The following is a 21,770-nucleotide window of genomic DNA, read 5'->3' as shown; positions in this document are numbered from 1 at the left end:
TTCTCACACCCACCCGGTGTTTGCGGTCGCGTGCGTATTTACCGAGCGCGTTTTACGCAGGGGGTTTACGTGGCGGCGATCGCATTAAGGGTTCGGCGTGGTGCGTAATTCTGGCGTGTGTGCAAGTAAGGCTGCGCTGCGCACTAACTCATTACCTGCGCCAGCGCTCGCGCAGCAGCCGCGCTATTTTTAGCGCGTGCACGTGGTGGGCAGCAGGTCCGGTTGTGCGCGCGCCCGCAGCCCCCGCAGCGTGAGTGGTGGTTTACGTGGGGGGTGGGAGGCAGAATAACGTGAGGTGGTGGAGAGCCAGCAACGAGCCATGCCCGACAGAGAGGATGCTGGTGCGGGGAGGCCGATGACTCGATCGGCGGCAGCCCGGCGTAAAAGAGAGGAGGTCCAAGGGGGAGAGGAGGAGGGGGGTATCAGCCCTCACACACCATCTAGCCATTTCTAGCGTATATACGGTGCTCAGCCGCCATCTTGTGTGGGGAAGGCGCCCAACCACCAGGCGGCCACCCACCATTATTTCACGTGGAAGGCGTCCAACCGCCATCTTACGTAGGAAAGGCGCACAAACGCCCTCTTAGGTAAGGAAGACGGCAAACCGCCATTGTGCGTGGGGAAGGTGCCCAACCGCCATTTTACGTTGGAAAGGTGGCCAATCGCCATCTTAGGTAGGGACTTTGCCCAACCACCATCTTGCGTGGGGAAGCCGCACAACCGCCATTTTACGTGGGGAAGGCGCCCAACCGCCATTATGCCCACCCTAGCTGGGCATTATGAACCCACTCTAGCTGGGCATTATAACCCCACAAACGCCCTCTTAGGTAAGGAAGACGGCAAACCGCCATTGTGCGTGGGGAAGGTGCCCAACCGCCATTTTACGTTGGGAAGGTGGCCAATCGCCATCTTAGGTAGGGACTTTGCCCAACCACCATCTTGCGTGGGGAAGCCGCACAACCGCCATTTTACGTGGGGAAGGCGCCCAACCGCCATTATGCCCACCCTAGCTGGGCATTATGAACCCACCCTAGCTGGGCATTATAACCCCACCCTTCCTGACCATTATAACCCACCTTACCTGGCCATTATGACCCCACCCTACCTGACCATTATAACCCCACCCTTCCTGACCATTATAACCCACCTTACCTGGCCATTATAACCCCACCCTACCTGGACATTATGAACCCAGACCCCCACACGGCACTGACGATCGAAGGCACCAAACCCCACGAAAAAAAACGTCTGCAACGTTTTTCACATACTGGTGACTTCATATATAATTATAACAATCATATTTACAATAATAATATACAAAACTACACACGTACAATGCTATTTTAACACACACCACGTGTTAGGGTTGTAGCCTGAGATAAGGGGGGCCCTGGGTAAGCTACTGGTGAGTGTGTGGTGGGGTGAGCGTGTGGTGAGTGCAGTGAGTGGCTGTGTCCAGTCCATGTCTGGCGGCCGCTCTTCAGTCGTCTTCCACAGCTGGTCTCCACGATAGTGAGTGTGGTGAGTGGGTGTGTGTGTGTGGGGTGAGTGAGTGTGGGTGGCTGGGTGTGTGTGGGGTGACTGTGTGTGGGTGGGTGGGTGGTGCGGTGCTGCTGCTCGTGGTGGTGGTGGTTGGCACCGACTCCACCACCACCCCCCCGCTACTCTGCCGTGGGCTGCCCACCACACAGCAGCAGGCGGCGGAAGATCGAGGAGAGCGCCCTGCCCATATGGGCCAGACCCCTTTGCTTCTTTTTCTTCTTCTTCTCCTGCTGCTGTTGCACCTCCTCCTCTTCCATCTGCTCATCCTCTTCTGTCTTCTCATCCACTTCCATCTGCTCCTCGTCTTCTGTCTTCTCCTCCACTTCCATCTTCTCCTCTTCCTCTGTCTCATCCTCCGTCTGATCCTCGTTCTCCTCCTCCTCCACCTCCTCTGTCTCATCCTCATCCAGCGATGATGACAAGGATGATGATGATGGGGGCTTTTTCTCCGACTCAGCTCTGTGGAGAGAGAGGCAGCAGCACCACAGCAGCACATCATCATAATCATCGTCATGCTGGTACTACAGCCAGAGGTCGCGATCGGTCCCCACGGCCAGAAGTGGACCTGGCCATCACAAATGAAAGCAGCTCAACCAAGTGGCTGATGTCATCATCATCATCGTCACGTGGGGATTCATAGCGGCAGACCAAATACTAAATTCATATAGATGCATCGAGACCCATACTCAGAGACCCATACAGACTCACAACGACCCATACTCAGAGACCCTGCACTGAGCATACAGAGGGAGTCTCACCGTAGATCCGCAGCTCCAAAGGCCTCGCTGGTGATGGGGGTGGCCTCGATGGTGGTGGGGGTGGCCTCGCTGGTGGTGGGGGTGGCCTCGCTGGTGGTGGGGGTGGCCTCGATGGTGGTGGGGGTGGCCTCGCTGGTGGTGGCCTGGATGGTGGTGGGGGTGGCCTCGATGGTGGTGGGGGTGGCCTCGACGGTGGTGGGGGTGGCCTCGACGGTGGTGGGGGTGGCCTCGACGGTGGTGGGGGTGGCCTCGACGGTGGTGGGGGTGGCCTCGACGGTGGTGGGGGTGGCCTCGACGGTGGTGGGGGTGGCCTCGATGGTGGTGGGGGTGGCCTCGATGGTGGTGGCCTGGATGGTGGTGGGGGTGGCCTCGATGGTGGTGGCGGTGGCCTCGATGGTGGTGGGGGTGGCCTCGATGGTGGTGGAGGTGGCCTCGACGGTGGTGGGGGTGGCCTCGATGGTGGTGGGGGTGGCCTCGATGGTGGTGGGGGTGGCCTCGATGGTGGTGGCCTGGATGGTGGTGGGGGTGGCCTCGATGGTGGTGGCGGTGGCCTCGATGGTGGTGGGGGTGGCCTCGATGGTGGTGGGGGTGGCCTCGATGGTGGTGGGGGTGGCCTCGATGGTGGTGGGGGTGGCCTCGATGGTGGTGGGGGTGGCCTCGATGGTGATGGGGGTGGCCTCGATGGTGGTGGGGGTGGCCTCGATGGTGGTGGGGGTGGCCTCGATGGTGGTGGGGGTGGACTCGATGGTGGTGGGGGTGGACTCGATGGTGGTGGGGGTGGCCTCGATGGTGGTGGGGGTGGCCTCGATGGTGGTGGGGGTGGCCTCGATGGTGGTGGGGGTGGCCTCGATGGTGGTGGGGGTGGCCTCGATGGTGGTGGGGGTGGCCTCGATGGTGGTGGGGGTGGCCTCGATGGTGGTGGGGGTGGCCTCGATGGTGGTGGGGGTGGCCTCGATGGTGGTGGGGGTGGCCTCGATGGTGGTGGGGGTGGCCTCGATGGTGGTGGGGGTGGCCTCGATGGTGGTGGGGGTGGCCTCGATGGTGGTGGGGGTGGCCTCCATGGTGGTGGGGGTGGCCTCCATGGTGGTGGGGGTGGCCTCCATGGTGGTTGGGGTGGCCTCCATGGTGGTGGGGGTGGCCTCCATGGTGGTTGGGGTGGCCTCGATGGTGGTGGACTCGATGGTGGTGGGGGTGGCCTCGATGGTGGTGGGCGTGACCTCGATGGTGGTGGGGGTGGCCTCGATGGTGGTGGGGGTGGCCTCGATGGTGGTGGTCTCGTTCTGGAGCCAGCCGTGACTCAGCGCCTGCTCCGGTGTCATGCGGAGTTCTGGATCCCACCTGGGGAGGCGGGGGGGATGGAGACAGGGGAGGTGAGGATTTGACGTTCCCATCTGTACGTGTGTGTGTACGTGTGTGTGTGTAATGGACAGCGGTGGTGTTATGAACCCGGCAGAAACCCGAGTTAGATTCCTGCACACGGCCAACACCAGTGACAGCAATTATATTATCTGAACTGGTCCTAGGCCTCCCCTAGGTCGACTCAGCCTCAAATGAGTACCTAGTGTAAACATCGCCACTGGGGAGACAAAGGTGGCCGGACGTGGTGGTGCTAGCCACCCACCTCCTCTGTGTGTGCCACAGTGCCGGAGGCCTTCATAGGCGGTGCTGCTACTCGCTACTACTAACAGCACTTGCCCCTACAATCTGCTAGAGTCTACACGGGGGATCTTTGTCTGTGTATAGGCGCTGCTACTCGCTAGTACTAACAGCACTTGCCCCTACAGTCGGCTTGAGGCTACACGAGCGGTATGTGTCTGTGTTCTTACTGCAAGCAGCTGCTAATGAAGGCCACAAGCTGAGCTCCACATCCCCGCAGCACCAAACGCAGGGGGACACTTGCCGGGAGTCGTTTCCTGGCCGGGCAGTGAGGCTGGCCGGCCTCATCTGTAGGACAGAGACAGAGAGAGATATACATACACACAGAGAGGGAGATAGAGACAGAGAGATACACAGAGAGACAAACAAAGAGGAAGAGAGACAGAGAGAGAGACACATACACAGACAGAGAGATGGAAAGAGAGACACACAGAGAGAGGCACGCACAGTGTCACCAACCACCTACCCACCTACCCACCCACTCACCACCACACCGCTACCCCTACAACACCACCACCTCACCCCCACACCACCTCCACTACCACCTCTACGCCACCACCAAAGCACGACCACCACCTCACCACCACACCACCACCACCTGACCACACCACCACTACCACCATACCACGACACCGCTACCCCTAGAACACCACCACACCACCACCATCGCCACCACCAACACCTCACCACCACTACCTCACCACTACCTCACCACAACCACACCAAAACCACACCACCACCTCACCACCACACCACCACCACCTCACCACCACACCGCTACCCCTACAACACCACCTCACCACCACCACCACACCACCACTATCCATTGCCATACCACCACCTCACCAACACCACCACACCACCTCCACTACCCCATCTACACCACCATACCACCACCACCTCACCACCACCACCACCACACCATCACCACCTCACACCACACCGCTAGCCCTATACCACCACCACATGACCACTACTTCACCACCATTATTGCCACCTCTACACCACCACACCACCACTACCACCATACCACCACACTGCCACCTCTACACCACCACCACACCACCACCCCGCCACCACCACACCACCACTATCGCCACCACTAACACCTCGCCACCACTACACCTCACGACCATCACACCACCACCTCACCACTATCCACTGCCACACAACCACCACACCACCACCTCACCACCACCTCACCACCTCCACTACCACCTCTACACCACTACCACCTCTACACCACCACCACCACCTCACCACCACCACCTCACCACCACCACCACCACACCATCACCACCTCACCACCACACCGCTAGCGTTACACCACCACCACCACCACCTCACCACTACCTCACCAGCACTTCACCACCACCACACCACCACCTCACCACCACCACACCACCATCACACCACCCTTCAACTCACCAAAGTATGCCGCTCTTTTGCGAGCTTTCTCCACCATTTCTTTTGGAGGCATGCCCAGGATCTGCGCAACCATTTCAAGACAGACACACAGAGGGACACACGCATGTTACACGAATGTTACACGCGTGTTACACACGGGGACCCATACAGAGACCCATAGAGATCCAGAGACTTATATAAAACCATAGGGACTCACAGAGACCCATATGGATCCACAGAGACCCATAGAGAGACCCATACGGACCGACAGAGACCCATACATAGACCCATAGAGGTCCAGAGACTCATATAAAACCATTGAGACTCAGAGGCCCACACTAAAACTGAACTATTTTGATTTCACCAGGGAAGGCCCCACTGAGCTACGTGGCTGTTTTTCATTGGCTGTACGACGAAAGACCTGAACGTGACATTATCGTTGTTGCTCAGCGCATCTAGCATCATGGGTGAGTAGGTGGGTGGGGGGAGGGTGAGTGGGTGGGTTAGTGGATAGGTAGGTGGGTGGGTGAGTGGGTAGGTAGGTGAGTGGGTGAATGGGTGGGTAGGTCGGTGGGTAAGTGGGTGGGTGAGTGGGTGAGTGGATGGGTGAGTGGGTGAGTGGGCGAGTGGATGGGTGGATAGGTCAGTGGGTGTGTAGGTGGGAGGGTTACTGGGTGGGTAGGTGGGTGAGTCAGTGAGTAGGTGGGTGGGTGAGGGGGTAGGTGGGTGGGTGAGGGGGTGGGCGAGTGGGTGGGTAGGTGGATGAGTGAGTGGGTGGGTAGGTAGGTAGGTGGGTGAGTGGGTGGTTACGTGGGTGTGTAGGTAGGTGGGTGGCTGGGTAAGTAGGTGGGTGAGTGTGCGGGTAAGTAGGTAGATGGGTGGGTGGGTAAATGTGTAGGTGAGTGAGAGGATGCGTAGGTAGGTGGGTGGGTAGGTGAGTGGGTGGGTGGTTGGGTGGCTGGTTGGGTGACTGGCTGACAGGGTTGGGTGACTGAGTGACTGGCTGGGTGACTGGCTGGCTGTGGGCCAGGTCGTCGCTCGAGGCCCCCCAGGGAGGCTCCCCAGTCACCTCGATGCAGCAAGCCAGGTGGTCGTCGCGGCTGAACGAGAGGAAGAGTTCCCTGTCGGTGGCCAGCTTGGCGACGGTGCAGCCCAGCGACCATGTGTCCACAGCGCAGGTCGCCGGGTAGCCGAGAAGCACCTCGGGGGCCACGTAGGCGAGGGTTCCTCCCACGTGCGAGGCTGTGCAGACGACAACAGCAGCGATGATGATGAAGATTGTAGACTAGGTACGTGTGTGTAGGTGGGTGGGTGGGTTGGGTGGCTGGGTTGGGTGGCTGGGTTGGGTGGCTGGGGCAGTGGCTGGGTGGGGGGTGGATGGTTAGGCGGGTGAGTGGGTGGGTGGATGGATACATGGATGGGTGAGTGGGTGGGCGGGTGGGTGAGTGGGTGGGTGGGTGGATCCATGGGTGGGTGACTGGATGGGCAGGTCAGTGGGTGAGTGGGTAGGTGGCTGGATGGGTCGGTGGGTGGGTGGGTGCATAGATGGATGGGTGGGTGGGTCAGTGGCTGGGCGGGTGGGTGGATGGCTGGGTGGGTGAGTGGGTGAGTGGGTGGGTGAGTGGGTGGATATCCGGCTGGGTGGGTGGGTGGGTGGCTTGATGGCTGGGTGGGTGGATGGCTGGGTGGGTGGGTAGATAGATGGATGGGTGGTTGAGTGGGTGTATGGGTGGATGGGTGTATGGGTGGATGGGTGTGTGGGTGGGTCGCTGGATGGGGGGGGTCGGTGGGTGGGTGGGTGGATGGGTGGGTGGATGGGCGCGTGGGTGAGTGGGTGGATGGCTACCTGGCTGGGTGGATGAGTGGGTGGGTGGGTAAGTGGGTGGATGGCTGGCTGGCTGGCTGGGTGAGTGGGTGGGTGGGTGAGTGGGCGGATGGCTGGCTGGGTGGATGGGTGAGTAGGTCGCTGGATGGATGAGTGGGTGGGTGGATGGCCGGGTGGGTGGTTGGGTGAGTGGGTGGCTGGATGGCTGGGTGGAGGGGTGGATGGGTGGGTAGATGGATGGCTGGGTGGGTGGGTGGGTGGATGGCTGGGTAGGTGGATGTATGGATAGATGGATGGGTGGGTGGGTGAGTGGGTGGTTGGGTGAGTGGGTGGCTGGGTGAGTGGGTGGCTGGGTAGCTGAATCAGTGGGTGGGTGGGTGAGTGGGTGGATGGCTCGCTGGGTGGGTGCGTGGATCGCTCGGTGAGTGGGCGGGTGAGTTGGTGGCTGGATGGCTGGGTGGGTGGGTGTCTGGATGACTGGGTGGGTGGATGGATGGGTGGGTGAATGGCTGTGTGGGTGGGTGCATGGATGGATAGATGGATGGATAGATGGATGGGTGGGTGGATGGGAGAGTGGGTGGGTGGGTGGGTGGATGGGTCGGTGGGTTGATGGGTTGATGGGTTGATGGGTGGATGGGTGAATGGATGTGTGGGTGGGTGGGTGAGCAGGTGGGTGGATGGGCTAGTGGGTGGATGGGTGGGTGGGTGGGTGGATGGGTGGGTGGGTGAGTGGGTGGCTGGATGGCTGGGTGGGTAGATGGATGGGTGGATGGCTGGGTGGGTGGGTAGGTGCATGGATGGATATATGGATGGGTGGGTGAGTGGGTTGGTGGATGGGTCAGTGGCTGGGTGGGTGAATGGGTAGGTGGGTGGCTGGGTGGGTGGATGGGTGGGTGGATGGATGGGTGGGTGGGTGGATGGGTCAGTGGGTGGGTGGATAGGTGGGTGGATTGATGGGGGGGTCGGTGGGTGGCTTGATGGGTGGGGGAATGGATGGGTTGATGGCGAATGGATGTGTAGGTGGGTGGATGGGTGGGTAGATGGGTGTGTGGGGGTGTCAGTGGGTGGATGGGTGGGTGTGTGTGGGTGTCTCCACTCACTTTTGCCATCCACAAAGAAGCTTGAGGCGAAGTTCCTGACCCTGACGATGCCATCCGCGATGTTCGCCAACAGAACGTTGCTCTGGATGGGGAGTGAGCCGCAGGGAGGGAATTCACACCCAGCATGGTAAAGGCGGTGAGCGTCGTTTACGACCGAGCGTCTGTGCAGGGGGACTGCCTCCGCTCACAGACGTTCAACTTACGAAGTTTCAGAGATATGCGCAAAAAAACAGTGACATCTACATCTGCAGAACGTGAAGAACCTGTGGCATCTACATCAACAGAACATGAACAACCTGTGGCACCTACAGAACGGGAAGAACCAGTGGTATCTACATCAACAGAACATGGAAAACCAGTGGCATCTACAGAACGTGAAGAACCAGTGGGATCTACAGAGCATGAAGAACCAGTGACATCTTCATCTACATAACATGACGGAACAGTGGCATCTATATTTACAGAACGTGAGGAACCAGTGGCATCTACATCTACAGAACGTGAAGAACCAGTGGTATCTACATCTGCAGAACGTGAAGAGCCAGTGGCATCTACATCTGCAGAACGTGAAGAACCAGTCGCATCTACATCCGCAGAACATGAGGAACTATTTGCATCTACATCTGCAGAACATGAAGAACGAGTGACATCTACATCTGCAGAACGTGAAGAACGAGTGGCATCTGCATCTGCAGAACGTGAAAAACCAGTGGCATCTACATCTACAGGACGTGAAAAACCAGTGCCATCTACATCTACAGGACGTTAAGACATAGTGGCATCTACATTTGCAGAACGTGAAGAACCAGTGGTATCTACATCTGCAGAACATGAAGAACACCAGTGACATCTACATCTGCAGAACATGAATAATCAGTGGCATTTACATCTGCAGAGCGAGCACCAGCACCCCAGCGTGTACAACAACCGCCATTCGCCACTAAGTGGCGGTGACGTCACCACGACGCTTGTGCCAGGCCATGTGCACCTTGAGGCTACGTGAAGTGTCAAACGCCCGCTGGCAGGAGGTCACGGGGCAGACCCAAGTGCCACGGGTCGACTGACTCAGATGACTGGCTGATGCACCACCTGTGCCCCCTACTGTGCCAACCTTCTGTGCTTTAGCCACCCGGTGCTCCGCTCGTTATTGTGAGCGTCGCTCCTCCATCCTCCGTTGTTGTTGGAGGGCAACTGCCTCCAACTGCCCAGCAGCGTCCTTCACGAGCCTGCTCCACAGAGGCCGATCTTGACACCACTGGTACCAGTCATCGGCAAGTCCACTTAGCTCCACGTCCTTCTGTGCCACATCACTCCATCTCTTCTCTAGCCCGTGCCGCGCCCATTTAGCTCCCTAGATCCGGCCGAACAAAAGCTGTTTCGGCATGCGGTGGCTGGGCATGCAGGCTACATGACCCAGCCAACGCAGCCTTGCCTGCCGGAGGAGCTCACCGATGGAACCGTGCCAAGATCTTTGAAAGATTTGTGAGCTCCTCACACAATCCAGCCAGGTTAAACCCAGGATGGATCGTAGGCAGGCTAGCCTATATGTTTCTAACCGGCAAAGATGTTCCATTAGGGGGGTCCACATTTCGCAAGCGTAGAGAAGGGAGGGAATAACCGTGGCCGAGAAGACCTGAAGCTTAGTGCGGAGCGACAGACCAGGTAGCTTCCACACAGCGTTACGCAACCAATGAAAAGATATTGCCACTCGACTGATTCGGAGTGAGACCTCTGCTGTTAAACTGGAGCCGGTCATAAGCACACTGCCCAGGTATGGGAAACTCTCCACTCTCTCCACAACTGCCCAATCACCGATTGAGAGTTGTGGGGGTGGAGTGTCCAATGGTACAAAATACCCAGGCAGGTGCTTAGTTTTGGTGGGGCTGATGGTAAGGCCCCATCTCTTAGTGGCACGCTCCAGTCTCAGCAGCAGCATCTCCAACTCCTCCTCTGAATGAGCAGCTATTACCAAATCATCGGCATACATAACGTGGTTGAGCAATAGGGAGCCATCCCTTGACCGCACCCGGGCATCGATCAGCCCCTCATTATATCTGTACCAAATGGAGATTCCCCCGGTACAGCTATTGAAGGCTTAACGAACTACGTAGTCAAAATTGATGTGAAATAATGTGGGAGCCAGAGGACATCCCTGTCGCACCCCAAGGTGTACAGGTAATGGCTCTGACTCCCGGCCACGTAGTTTTACCCGGGCCGGCTCACCATCATGAAGGTCCTTAATGATCGTGAGCAGAGGGTCAGGGACTCCAAAAGCACGAAGATCAAGGTCAATAAAGCAGAGATGTAGGTCTTGTTGGAATTCCCTACACCTCTGCTGTAGCAGACGGACAGAAAATATGGCATCTGTGCAGGACCGCCCTTTCCTGAAACCACATTGGGGCTCCGCAAGCCTCTCCTCAGCGTGCCTGGCAAGGCGATGTTGAATAATCCTTGCCAGGACCTTTCCCGGCACACTGAGGAGTGAGATGCCCCTGTAGTTGTTACAGTTTTTGCGGTCCCCCTTCTGCCAATCCTGCGGAACCCATCCAGTGGTCCAGACTGTTGTTATGAAGTCATATAGGGCAGTCTGTGCACAAACGCCACCCTCCCTCAGCATTTCGCTTGGGAGATCATCTCTACCCGGTGCCTTTCCTGGTCTCAGACTCCGGATCACCTTCAGTACTTCCTCAACAGATGGCACCTCAGCCAGCCACTCACAGGGGGTGACTTCTTCCAATATTTGAGGCACTGCAGCCTCAGCAGGATCATCCCCACTTTGTGCCACGATGTTTTCCTGGCTGATGGATTTCCCCTCCCCCAGGACCTCACAGAAATGCTCAGCAAATCTGCAAACCTGTTCCTGGGGGTCAGAGATTGGATCACCGTTTTTTCCCCTAATGATGGTAATAGGTGTGGCGCTGCAGGTTACTTTTTTGATGGAGTTAAATAGAGATTTGTGATCGCGGGCCACTGAGGCAGACTCCATCTCCTCAGCAACCTGCGACCACCACCCATCATTGCAGCGCCTCACGGCTCTCCAAACCTCCGAGCGAAGGCTGTGGTAAGCCTCCTCATTCTCTGACGTGGGATTCTGTAGCCAATGACAGTGGGCCTGTCGCTTTTTCTCAACCAACCTCAACACCTCCTCTGTCAGTCAGGGTCTCTGGGGAGGTCTGGACCACGTACCCAAAGCAGCCATTGCAGCTGCATGAGTCACAGTCCTAAACCTCGCCCATTTACCCTCGACATCAGGAGGAGTGGGGGACAATGCCAACCCCAGCCGCAAGCGATGATGAAATTCTCACTTGCAACTTTCATCAGATAACTGAGACCAGGCCACTTTAGGTTGGAATGGGGTCCTGGGTGTACACCCAACACCGGAGTGGAAGAATGGCAGGTGCATCTTACAGATGACTAGTCGATGGTCAGAGGGCAGATCAGCTCCACGGTAGGTCCTGGTGTCAAGGACATGGGCTCGCATCCTCTAGTCCGTCACTATGTAGTCCAGCAGATGTTCTTGCTTGGACCCGGCATGCATCCATGATGTTGTGTGGATGCGCCGATGCCGGAACAGCGTGTTGGTAATTACAAGCCCATGGGTTGCACAAAAATCTAGCAGCCTCCTACCGTTGTTATTGAGCTGATCTGGCCCATGCCCTCCAATCACTCCAGACCAGGTGCCAGCATCATGACCAACTCGGGTATTGAAGTCACCCAACAAGATGACTCTATCCTGAGGGGCCACTTTAGCCAGCACCTGTGGCACGAGGTCATAGAAGGCATCTGACTCATCGGCTTTGCCTGCATCCCTCCACGGATGTTCGTCTTCGGAGGGGGCATAAATAACCACGAACACCACTCCTCTCCTCCGGTTGATGGGAAGGCGAGCCCAAAGTAGCCTGGGGCTTACAGCTTCCCACACCTCACCGCCACGCTCCCACGCCCCCTTCATTCTTTTGTTCAAAAGAAGAGCCACATCCTGTTGTTTGGCAGTCTGTTGCCCCGAGTAGAGGACTGTCCACCCCTCATGGTGGCAGGAGCCAGAACCGGTCCACCGGACCTCCTGAATGCCACAGAGATCCAGGCGGTACCGGTCCAGCTCCCGACAGAGGAGTGGCAGCCTCTCCTCCGCAGTGAGCGTTCGAACATTCCACGTGGCCACACGAAGTGGCTTTTCGTTGTTTCTGGAGGAGCCCCGAGTGTAGAGATTCAATCTCCTGGCTCCGCCAATTGGAGTTTGGCCAGGAGACGTCAAAAATGCTTGTCCCCCTGGGGCCTCCGGCACAAGCTTATTAGTTACATATTTCAGTCGTGGTTTAGTGGTAAAATTTTGAAGGTGGAGGGGTTACCAGCCCCTCGCACCCATCCAGAGCCCCCCGTTTAGCCACTGTGGTGGTCACAGACGCCATGAGGGGAGTAGCCAATCGGAATTGGCCCTCCCCCCACAGCACTGTCCACGACAGAGTTGCCCATCCGGAAATGCGAGGAGTTAGCGGGTTGTTTTACCGTGTACTCACCCACACACGCAGACACACCCACACACAGACACTCACACACACACACTCACACACAGACACCCACACACATATACACCCACACACACAGACACCATTACACAGCATGCACTCCACTCACGGGCTTGATGTCCCCGTGTACGATGCCCCGGGACTTGGTGTGGGCCAGGAAGTGGAGGATGGCCCTAGTGTACGACCTCACCGCATCCTCGTGACTTTGCCACAGCGTCATCTGTCTGAGCACGCAATGGAGTTTCGCCCTGCCACGCGGAGAGACAGCGACCATGTCAGTCACATCAGCGACGACGTCAGCGACGACGTCAGTGACATCAGCGGTTAGCGTGCTGCGCTGCGAACCTGGCGAACTGGGCTCGGTTCCCGCTCATGGCCAACACCCAGTGACGATTATCTGAACCGGTCCTGGGTCTACCCTAGGTCGACTCAGCCTCAAATGAGTACCTGGTGCGATGTGTAAACATCGCCACTGGGGAGACAAAGGCGGCCGCGCGTGGTGTTGGCCACCCACCCCCTCGTGTGCCGTGCCGGCCTTTAAAGGTGCTCGCTAACAGCACTTGCCACTACAGTCTGTTAAGGCTATATGGGGGATCTTTGATCTTTGTGTGCGTATGTTGAAATTCATTCACACCGTACGTAGCCAAGCATGCTAATGTGTGGGTCTCTATGGGTGTCTGTGTGGGTGTCTCTGTGGGTCTCTATGGGTCTCTGTGGGTCTGGGGGTCTGTGGGTCTCTGTGTGTGAATGTATGCAGAACTTCTTTTGCACCATACATAGCCAACCGTACTAATGTATGGGTATGGGTGTCTCTATGGGTCTGTATGGGTGGTGGTGGTGTTGTGGTGGTGGTGTTTGGTGGTGGTGGTGGTGTTTGGTGGTGGTGTTTGGTGGTGGTGGGTGCTGGTGGGTGATGGTGGATGGGTGGTGGGTGGGTGGTTATGGTGGGTGGTTGGGTGAGGGGTTGTGCTGGTGATGGTGGGTGGTTGAGTGGGTGGTGTGGTGGTGATGGTGGGTGGGTGGTGGAGGGTGAGTGGGTGAGTGGTGTGGTGGTGAGTGAGTGAGTGAGTAAGTGGTGGTGGTGAGTGAGTGAGTGGGTGAGTGGTGGTGGTGGTGGGTGAGTGGTGGTGGTGGTGATGGTGAGTTAGTCGGTGGTGGTGGTGAGTGAGTGGGTGGTGGGTGAGTGAGTGAACGAGTGAGTGGGTGAGTGAATGTTGGTGGTGAGTTAATGAGTGAGTGAGTGGTGGTAGTGGTGCTGGTGGTGTGCGTACTTCAACAGCTCCATGACAAGGCATTTGTGGCCTCGAAAGTAGAAAGTCTCCAGGACCCTGACTACGTTGTAGTCCACGTTGCTACGGTCCCTCTGGAGCTCCATGGACATTAGCAGCTCTGTTCTCTGGTGCTTTTCTTCCCTGGAGCTGCGAGCGAGTGAGCAAGTTCACAGAACGAGAGAGAGAAAGAAAGAGAGACAGATAGAGAGAAAGAGACATAAAGAAACAGAGATCAAGACAGAGACAGACAGAGAGAGACAGAGACAGAGAGTTTAGACTTTAATATACAGTGGGTCTGTGTGTGGAACACTGAGTAGTAGTAGTGGGTCTGTGTATGGAACACTGAGTAGTAATAGTGGGTCTGTGTGTGGAACACTGAGTAGTAGTAGTGGGTCTGTGTGTGTAACACAGAGTAGTAGTAGTGGGTCTGTGTGTGTAACACTGCGTAGAAGTCGTATTGGATCTGTGTGTGTAACACTGTGTAGTAGTAGTGGGTCTGTGTGTGTAACACTGAATAGTAGTAGTGGGTCTGTGTGTGTAACACTGAGTAGAAGTCGTATTGGATCTGTGTGTAACACTGTGTAGTAGTAGTGGGTCTATGTGTGTAACACTGAGTAGTAGTAGTGGGTCTGTGTGTGTAACACTGAGTAGTAGTGGGTCTGTGTGTGTAACACTGAGTAGTAGTAATGGGTCTGTGTGTGTAACACTGAGTAGTAGTAGTGGGTCTGTGTGTGTAACACTGAGTAGTAGTAGTGGGTCTGTGTGTGTAACAGTGAGTAGTAGTAATGTGTCTGTGTGTGTAACACTGAGTAGTAGTAGTGGGTCTATGTGTGTAACACTGATTAGTAGTAGTGGGTCTGTGTCTGTAACACTGAGTAGTAGTAATGGGTAATGCGTAGTTGGTCTGTCGCTATCAATATTATCCACAATAGAGGTGAGTTTGGGTTATATGACGTAAATATAAATGTTGTGTCATTAAACCCGCCACACTGACACACGCCCAATTGGTTGAGGTGGTTTGTCACCTAAACACAAAACGCTTGGCCAGCTCGTTACTTGCTCAGCACTTAACTGGTTGTTGTGTTGGAAAGTGTCAAAGTCAATTGTCAGTGTTGTGGTGGGGTTCGTCTCCAACACACAACCAGTGGTGGCGGTGGTGGTGAGGGTGGTGGGGAGGTGGTGGTGGGGTGGGAGTGTCGCTGTGGAGGTGGTGGTGGGGAGGTGGTGGTTGAGCGATGGAGATTCAAGTAAAGGATGTTCAGTCATTGTTTGTTGTTGTGGTTCACAGCCAGCAGCAGTCCCATAGTGTGTGTTTGTTTATTGTTCTTGTTATTGGTGGTGTTATTGTTGTTGTTGACTGCACTGCTGCGCCAGGGCCCACTCACGTGGAGGGCGAGGCGAGGATCTTGAGAGCCACCATCGTCCGAGTCTTGTGGTCCAGACACCTCACCACCACGCTCTGCCCACCCTGCCCAATCTTCCTGTCCAGCTGGAAGCGGTAGTAGAAGTGCTCGTTCTGGACCTGCAGGGGTCACGGGAGGTCAGGGTGGGGGTCACGAGGAGGTCACATGTAGCCAACAGTGCTAATCTGTGGGTCACTGTGGGTGTCTGTGGGTGTCTCTGTGCGTCTCTATGTGTCTGTGTGTCTCTGTATGTGTGTATGTTGAACTTCTTTCGCAATGTACGTAGCCAACCGTGCTAATCTGTGGTGCTTTATGGGTATCAGTGTCTCTGTGTGGGCCTTCATGATAGTGAACAGGCCCGGGTAAAACTACGTGGCCGGGAGTCAGAGCCATTCCCTGTACACCTTGGGGTGTGACAGGGATGTCCTCTGGCTCCCATATTATTTAACATCTATTTTGACCACGTAGTTCGTGAAGCCTTCAATAGCTGTACCGGGGGAATCTCCATTTGGTACAGATATAATGGGAGGCTGATCGATGCCCGGGTGCGGTCAACGGATGGCTCCCTATTGCTCAACCACGTTATGTATGCCGATGATTTGGTAATAGCTGCTCATTCAGAGGAGGAGTTGGAGACGCTGCTGCTGAGACTGGAGTGTGCCACTAAGAGATGGGGCCTTACCATCAGCCCCACCAAAACTAAGCACCTGCCTGGGTATTTTGTACCATCGGATACTCCACCCCCACAACTCCCAATCGGTGATGGGGCAATTGTGGAGAGAGTGGAGAGTTTCCCATACCTGGGCAGTGTGCTTATGACCAGCTACAGTTTAACAGCAGAGGTCTCACTCAGAATCAGTCGGGCGGCAATATATTTTCATCGGTTGTGTAACGCTGTGTGGAAGCTACCTGGTCTGTCGCTCCGCACTAAGCTTCAGGTCTTCTCGGCCACGGTCATTCCCTCCCTTCTCTACACTTGCGAAACGTGGACCCCCCAAATGGAACATCTTCACCGGTTAGAAACATTTAGGCTAGCCTGCCTACGATCCATCATGGGTTTAACCAGGCTGGATTGTGTGAGGAGCTCACAAATCTTTGAAAGATCTGGGCAAGGTCCCATCGGTGAGCTCCTCCGGCAGGCAAGGCTGCGTTGGATGGGTCATGTAGCCCGCATGCCCAGCCAACGCATGCCGAAACAGATTTTATTCGGCCGGATCAAGGGGGCTAAACGGGCGCAGCACGGGCTAGAGAAGAGATGGAGTGATGTGGTACAGGAGGATGCGGTGTCAAGATCAGCCTCTGTGGAGGAGGCTCGTGAAGGACGCTACTGGGAAGTTGGAGGCAGCCGCCCTCCAACAACAACGGAGGGCGGAGGAGCGACGGTCACAACAATGAGCGGAGCGCCGGGTGGCTAAAGCACAGCAGGATGGCACAGTAGGGGGCACAGGTGGTGCATCAGCCAGTCATCTCAGACAGTCGTCCCGTGGCACCTGGGTCTACCCCGTGACCTCCTGGCAGCGGGCGTTCAACACTTCACGTGGCCTCAAGGTGCACCTGGCCTGGCACAAGCGTTGTGGTGACGTCACCGCCACTTAGTGGCGAATGGCGGTTGTTGTGTCTGTGTCTTTGTGTGTGTCTGTGAGTCTCACAAGGATGTAGTTGTTGTCGTCGTCGTCAAATTCTCCGTTCTTCACTCCCCCTCGTGAGCTTCCTTCCCCGTCCAGAGTGAAGAACCAAACTTCCTGCATGGTGGCCAGCTCCAGCTTCTGGCGCTCAGTCAAGTGAGGCTTGAAGAGACTCAGGATCGCTGCACACGTGACAACAATAACAACTTAAACTATAAACTAATTTTATTTACGCACACACCGGGTTAAGCCCCCCACCGAAGTGACTGGTATCATCATCCTAATCGTCGTCATCATCGTCATCATCATTATCATCATTGTCATCATCGTCGTCGTCATCATTATCATTGTCATCATCGTCGTCATCATCGTCGTCATAGTCATCGTCATCATCATCGTCGTCATCTTCATTATCATCATCGTCATCATCATCGTTGTCATCGTCGTCATCGTCGTCATCATCGTCATCATCATCGTCGTCATCATCATCATCGTCGTCATCGTCGTCATCATCATCATCATCGTCAACATCATCATCAACGTCATCGTCGTCGTCATCATCACCGTCATCATCATCGTCACCATCGTCGTCATCACCATGTGGGAGCCATTTGCTCTAAGTGCACGTTGATACAGACTTATAGAGACTCATAGAGAACCACAGAGATCCTCAGAGACCCACAAAGAACCATACTCATATAGAACCATAGAGACCCAAGGAGACCCATAGAGCCCCACAGAGATGCACAGAGACCCTCATAGACTCACAGAGACCCATACTCATATAGAACCAGAGACCCACAGAGACCCACTCATATAGACCATAGAGCCCCACAGAGATGCATAGAGACCCTCATAGACCCATACTCATATAGAACCAGAGACCCACAGAGACCCATATTCATATAGAACCATGGAGACCCACAGAGACCCACACAGAACCATACTCATATAGAACCATAGAGACCCAAGGATACCCATAGAGCTCCACAGAGACGCAGAGACCCTCAGAGACCCACTGAGACCCATATTCATATAGAACCAGAGACCCACAGAGACCCATACTTATATAGAACCATAGAGCCCCACAGAGACGCACAGAGACCCTCATAGACCCACAGAGACCCATACTCATATAGAACCATAGAGACCCACAGAGACTGCCACTCATATAGAACCAGAGACCCACAAAGACCTATACTCATATAGAACCATATAGACCCACAGAGACCGATACTCAGAGACCCACGGAGCGGTACAGGGTGCGTGTACGGATGATGAACTTCGTTCGCACTGCACGTAGCTAACCGTGCTAAGGTATGGGTCTCTGTGGATCTATGGTTCTTTGTGGGGTGTATCTGTGTGTTTATGGGTCTCTATGGGTGTCTCTATGTGTCTTTGGAGTCTCTTTGGGTATCTCTGTGTGTCTATGGGTCTCTATGGGTGTCTCTATGTGTCTATGGGTATATCTGTGAGTCTCTATGTGTCTATAGGTGTCTCTGTGGGTCTAAGGGTCTCTATGGGTGTCTCTGTGGGTGGCTGGGTGTCTGTGGGTCTCTATGTGTGTCTCTGTGGGTCTCCGTGGTGGTCACTGCGTGGATTTGTTCCCCTTCACATTTTGAGGAATCACCATCGTCACGCTTTTATCAAAGTGTTTTTTCGCTGCTGCTGTGCATTTCCAGGCGATGACAATGATGATGATTTGATGATATCAGGCCACTTGGTTGAGCTGCTGCTATTTGAGCTGCTATCATTCTTAGACTTTGACGATTTTCCTGCTCATCTCTCTCTCTCTCTAACCTTTGGGTGATTTGCTGCGGATTAATCCGGTGCCGGAGGTGAACGCGCTCCACGTGGTGATAGATGGAGGCTGCCTCCCACTCGGTCCAGCTCGACTTGTCTACACACACACAAACACACACACGTACAAAGACAAAGATCCCCCGTATAGCTTGTAACAGACTGTTGGGGAAAGTGCTTATAGCGAGCCCCTATGAAGCCCAGCATGGCACACGAGGGGGTAGGTGGGCAGCACCATGCCCGGCCGCCTTTGTCTCCACAGTGGCGATGTTTACACACCACACACGGTACTCATTTGAGGCTGAGTCGACCTACGGGAGGCCCAGGACCGGTTCAAATAATCGTCACTGGTGTTGGCCATAAGCGGGAATCGAACCCGGGTTGCCAGGTTCGTGGCAGTGCGCAAACTGCTACACTACCGCTCCCCACATACACATAAATAAAAAATAAAGATCCCCCATATAGCCTTAACAGACTGTAGGGGGCAAGTGCTGTTAGCGAGCACCTATGAAGGCCGGAACGGTACACGAGGGGGTGGGTGGCCAGCACCACGCCCGACCGCCTTTTTCTCCCTAGTGGCGATGTTTACACACCGCACCAGGTACTCATTTGAGGCTGAGTCGACCTAGGGGAGGCCCGGGACCGGTTCAGATAATCGTCACTGGTGTTGGCCGTGAGCGGGAATCGAACCCGGGTCGCCAGGTTCATAGCGCAGCGCGCTAACCGCTACACTATCGCTACACACATACACACACACATAGACAAAGGTGCAGTAGACTCGTCAACACACACACACAAAGACAACGGTCCCCTTGAGGCTGTAACAAAACTGTGTTCAAAGGTGTGGGTGTTTGTAAGTGTGGGTGTTCATGAGTGTGGGTGGTGTTCGTAATTGTGGGTGTTCGTAGGTGGGTAGTGTTCGTAAGTGTGGATCTTTGTAAGTGTGGGTGGTGTTTGTAAGTGTGGGTGTTCGTAGGTGGGTAGTGTTCGCAAGTGTGGATCTTTGTAAGTGTGGGTGGTGTTCGTAAGTGTGGGTGTTCATAGGTGTGGGTGGTGTTCGTAAGTGAGGATGTTCGTCAGTGAGGGTGTTCGTCAGTGAGGGTGTTGGTGTGGTGTTTGTAAGTGAGGGTGTTCATCAGTGTGGGTGGTGTTTTGTAAGTCCTGGTGTGGTTCATATGTCGAGCAAAAGGGGTCACGCATACCATGGCGCTAATTCTGAGAGTAGCGTTGTTGTGCTCCGTAAATATCTCGGTGTCTCTGCGTGGAGAGTGGAGGGGGGGGACGGAGGAGAGAGTCAGTGGAGGGCGAGGTCACCGCGATCACAAGTGGACTCACATCGTCAACACGGACTCACACATTCATCACAAACTCACATCCTCACCACGAACCCGCATCCACACTACGGAATCACACCCTCACCAATAACCCACAATACAAACCCCATTCACCAAGAACCCACAACACGGATCCACACACTCACCAAGAACCCACAAAACAGACAAACACACTCTTACCACGAGCCCACAACACGGACCCACACACTCACGACGAACCCACAACACGGACCCACACACTCACCACGAACCCGCAACACGGACCCACACACTTCCCACGAACCCACAACACGGACCCACACACTCACCACGAACCCACAACACGAACCCACACACTTACCACGAACCCACAACACGGACCATTACACTCACCAAGAACCCACAACACAGACAAACACACTTTTACCACGAACCCGCAATACGGACCCACACTCTCACCACGAACCCACAATACAAACCCACAATACAAACCCACACTCACCAAGAACCCACAATACGGATCCACACACTCACCAAGAACCCACAACACAGACCAATACATTCACCACGAACCCGCAACACGGACCCACACACTCACCACGAACCCACAACACGGACCCACACACTCACCATGAACCCACAACACGGACCCACACACTCACCACGAACCCACAACACGGACCCACACACTCACCACGAACCCACAACACGGACCCACACACTCACCACGAACCCACAACATGGACCCACACACTCACCACGAACCCACAACACAGACCAACACACTCACCAGGAACCCGCAATACGGACCCACACTCTTACCACGAACCCACAACACGGACCCACACACTCACCACGAACCCACAACACGGACCCACACTCTCACCACGAACCCACAATACAAACCCACACTCACCAAGAACCCACAACACGGACCCACACACTCACCAAAAACCCACAACACAGACCAATACATTCACCACGAACCCGCAACAAGGACACACACACTCACCACGAACCCACAACACGGACCCACACACTCAACACGAACCCACAACACGGACCCACACACTCACCACGAACCCACAACACGGACCCACGCACTCACCACGAACCCACAACACGGACCCACACACTCACCACGAACCCACAACACAGACCAACACACTCACCAGGAACCCGCAATACGGACCGACACTCTTCCCACGAACCCACAACACAGACCCACGCACTCACCACGAACCCACAACACGGACCCACACACTCACCACGAACCCACAACACGGACCCACACACTCACCACGAACCCACAACACGGACCCACACACTCACCACGAACCCACAACATGGACCCACACACTCACCACGAACCCACAACACAGACCAACACACTCACCAGGAACCCGCAATACGGACCCACACTCTTACCACGAACCCACAACACGGACCTACACACTCACCAAAAACCCACAACACAGACCAATACATTCACCACGAACCCGCAACACGGACACACACACTCACCACGAACCCACAACACGGAC

General features: G+C 55.5%; 1 protein-coding gene across 1 annotated transcript; it reads right to left on the bottom strand.

Moving 5' to 3' along the window:
- Positions 1-1,265: 1,265 nt before the first annotated feature.
- On the bottom strand, positions 1,266-21,047 carry LOC142924195 (uncharacterized). Its single transcript, XM_076066003.1, has 11 exons — positions 18,914-21,047; positions 17,138-17,295; positions 15,471-15,607; positions 14,086-14,232; positions 12,924-13,062; positions 8,289-8,370; positions 6,433-6,605; positions 5,385-5,445; positions 4,127-4,244; positions 2,301-3,638; positions 1,266-2,001 (listed from the first exon to the last, which is right to left on the bottom strand). Exons 2-11 carry the CDS (start codon positions 17,234-17,236, stop codon positions 1,662-1,664), a joined length of 2,634 nt encoding a protein of 877 aa, XP_075922118.1. The 5' UTR covers positions 17,237-17,295; positions 18,914-21,047; the 3' UTR covers positions 1,266-1,661.
- Positions 21,048-21,770: the final 723 nt, after the last annotated feature.

Source organism: Petromyzon marinus, chromosome 10, assembly GCF_048934315.1.
Source record: "Petromyzon marinus isolate PM22_M1 ecotype Great Lakes invasive population chromosome 10, UKy_Petmar_22M1.pri1.0, whole genome shotgun sequence".
Lineage (NCBI taxonomy): Eukaryota > Metazoa > Chordata > Hyperoartia > Petromyzontiformes > Petromyzontidae > Petromyzon > Petromyzon marinus.
The sequence above is the reverse complement of the archived record's forward strand: the minus strand, read 5'-3'. Positions and strand labels throughout refer to the sequence as shown.